Source organism: Augochlora pura, unplaced genomic scaffold, assembly GCF_028453695.1.
Source record: "Augochlora pura isolate Apur16 unplaced genomic scaffold, APUR_v2.2.1 APUR_unplaced_2378, whole genome shotgun sequence".
Lineage (NCBI taxonomy): Eukaryota > Metazoa > Arthropoda > Insecta > Hymenoptera > Halictidae > Augochlora > Augochlora pura.
The window spans coordinates 1-3,117 of NW_027582523.1; the positions used below are offsets into that span (position 1 = coordinate 1).

General features: G+C 34.9%; 1 protein-coding gene across 1 annotated transcript; it reads right to left on the reverse strand.

Moving 5' to 3' along the window:
• Nucleotides 1–6: 6 nt before the first annotated feature.
• LOC144477617 (uncharacterized) lies at nt 7–967 on the reverse strand. Its single transcript, XM_078195348.1, has 2 exons — nt 759–967; nt 7–202 (listed from the first exon to the last, which is right to left on the reverse strand). The coding sequence occupies exons 1-2, from the start codon at nt 810–812 to the stop codon at nt 38–40; spliced, it is 219 nt and encodes a 72-aa protein (XP_078051474.1). The 5' UTR covers nt 813–967; the 3' UTR covers nt 7–37.
• Nucleotides 968–3,117: the final 2,150 nt, after the last annotated feature.

Below are 3,117 nucleotides of genomic sequence, written 5' to 3' on the forward strand. Positions count from 1 at the left end.
CAGTAAAGTATAGTATATTATAATGGAGTCTGCACCCTCACCTGACGCCGAGAATATGTCCGCCCAGAGCAGCGCCTCTAAACGACGGATGCACCGACAGGCCGATGGCACCCAAGTATCTATCCACGCCGTACTTCTCATAAATGCCTGCCTTCTTCATCATGTCCGTAAGCACGGTCATCAGCTGCTGAGCCTTTTTCGACTGCAAAGACATTGACAGACAGATATTAAACAGCGAAGACGACAATGCACTCTAATAATTCAATTATTATTGCTCGATCTTTGAAATTAAAAGTTAAATGACGTACAAGATTATTACTTGTTCTTTTATTTAGAAAATTTATCGACGAAAACATTTGATTAATACGTGTGATGTGGGAGCGGCCTTAAGTAACCCTAACCTTGATGGTATAGTAAAAACTGCCCTCTAGAATGACCGTCCATAATTTATATGAAAATTACATGAATTAAGCAATTTGACAAATATTTTGTTGACAAATAATATAAGTAATAATCCTAATATAATATAAAATTGTATATTACAATATATAATTATTTAATACAATATAAAATTATATAGTACAATATAAAATTATATAATACAATACAAAACTGTATAGTACAATATAAAATTATATAATACAATATAAAATTATGTAATACAATATAAAATTATAATATAAATATTTCCTATTTTTCAGCTCCGCATTTTACTAGCAAAACAATTACGTTAAACTCAACTAAAACACTATACTAACCTCGCCAGCAATCGACATATCAACGTCGTCGTCCTTGCAGCTCAGAGTGAGCATGTTCAAGCCAGCGAGTATCGGCTTGCCGCCATTTTGGTCCTCGACGAAGGCCGCCACCGTCAACCCTTCCTTCAACGTTTCCCTCCACACATTTCTGAAGAAATCCACGTACAATCGGTCCTCGATCCCATCTGAAAAACGTTATTATTATTAATATATAGTAACAGTATAATATAAATTTCTACAATTTTAATTTATTAAAAAATAATAATATTGAAATTTTATGAACCATTATACTTATAATGATATTAACCACTATTTGATATTGTAGCGGAAATGTCAGGGAAAGTGGTTGATGGAATGGATATTCGACACAGAATATATGGTTTACTGAGGACGAAAGGAGATATATTCTAATTAGCAGGTTACAGGGTGTTACAGATTTATACTTTGATCAATTTCCTTGCTAACTTCCGTGGCGAGCAACGAAAGCAACTTTGATCAAATGGAACATCTACTACTATCAGGCGGCCGGCCTTCATGACCGTCCTCTCCCAATAGACCTAAGCTACGCTGCAAGGCTATCGTATCCCTATGTCCGGAAGGCGGCCGGCCTTCCTGGCCGTCCTCTCCAGCAGTCATGGTCACCGAAGAACCTCTACATATCTCTACAGCGGGCGGCCGGCCTTCTTGGCCGTCCTCTCCCTGATTACCCTGTGAGCGGCCGTAGCTTACCTCGTCCTCTCTCACAGGTGTAGCATCGAATCTGAGCAAGATCCCTCTATACATATATACTAACTCGTTGCTAGCCATGAACCGTTAATAACAATTTGGTAACTAAGGAGTCTGGCCCGTCTCGATGCTTCTAGAAAGTTCGATCGTGGTCAACGGAATTATCGATCGGTCCAGAAATAGCCTAAATGATGATAGCCTTTTGTCTTTTTCTCCTTTCGCCTCGTTACAATATTTAAAATTTGGTATTTATGTCCTAATTAATTCCCGTTTGGAAAGTGGAGGGGGGGGGGGGGTGATTATGTCAGGAAGTCGATCATCCCCACCATTTCCCAAGATCCCACATCACCTTATCAAGAGACAAACACTTCTAATCAACGTCACCGGATTTCTAGCTGTATCCGTGTTTTCGTAGAAACCCGCGGTACAAAGTGTACAGAGATTGGATAATCGACACGTAATCAGACAGTCTTATCGTGGAGAATTACGTTCGCAAGAGATATAGAGGCTCGTCATTCTGTAAACTCAATGCAATTTGTTTCGCTTTATCAACTGCAATGATAAATGTACAGTGACTTGGATTTCTCTGGAATGTCAAGTGGCACAATTATGAAAAATTCATGAACATCGTATCTAGCAGATTACAATCCTGTGAATTTTTTCAGAATTTTTAGTTGCAATCTTAGTTCTCTGAAAAATTCTAGAATCTTTTTAATTTCGCTTTATCAACTGCAATGATGATATATAGTATAGTAACTTGATTTTCTCTGGAGTGGTAGGCGGTACAATTTTGAAAAAATTCATGAACATTGTACTTAATAGAATACAACACCCTGAATTTTTTGAGAATTTTAATTGCAATATTAGTGTTTAAATAAATTCGTAAATTTGGGTTCTCAATCTCAAGTGTATACGTGGCTTAATACAATATACGAGGAAAAGATATTGATACCGTTTTAACAAAATTTAGTTCTTTTTATTTAATTTTATTACGTATCAAAATATTGTTTCAGTTAAGAATTCGATGTTTTGAAGAGGTATTTATAGCTGTCTCGCAAATAGTGTATTAACAGAAGCAGGCTTTATAGCTTAATGGTTTCGATAAGAACGTTGTAACACGTATTTTGTAACTTCCTACTTCCCGGCGATTACCTTGCTGCTAATGACAAGTTTCGATTGGAACACGGGGTTTACCGTAGTCGTCGAAACTAGGATTACTATTTAATCAGTGGGTTTCGTTCCCTCGCGACAGAGATGAATAGATTCAATTCGAAATCATTCAAATGATACGATTCATTCGAGACGTTCTGAGGAAACTATAAAAATTTAGATCTGAAAATATAAGGATATTAATACGTAAATTGTAAAAATGTAAAAATGTAAAAATATAAAAATATAAAACTACAAAAATACGAAAATTAATATATCGTTGACATAATCTTAATATTTTAAGGAAAATGTAAAAATATAAATCTGAAAATCTAAAGACATAAATATATAAGTGTAGAAATGTAAAAATGTAAAAATATTAAAAAATGTAAAAAATCAATATATCATTGACATAACCTTGACATTATAAGGAAAATGTAAAAATATAATAATACAAAAATATAAAAATGCAAAAATATAAAAC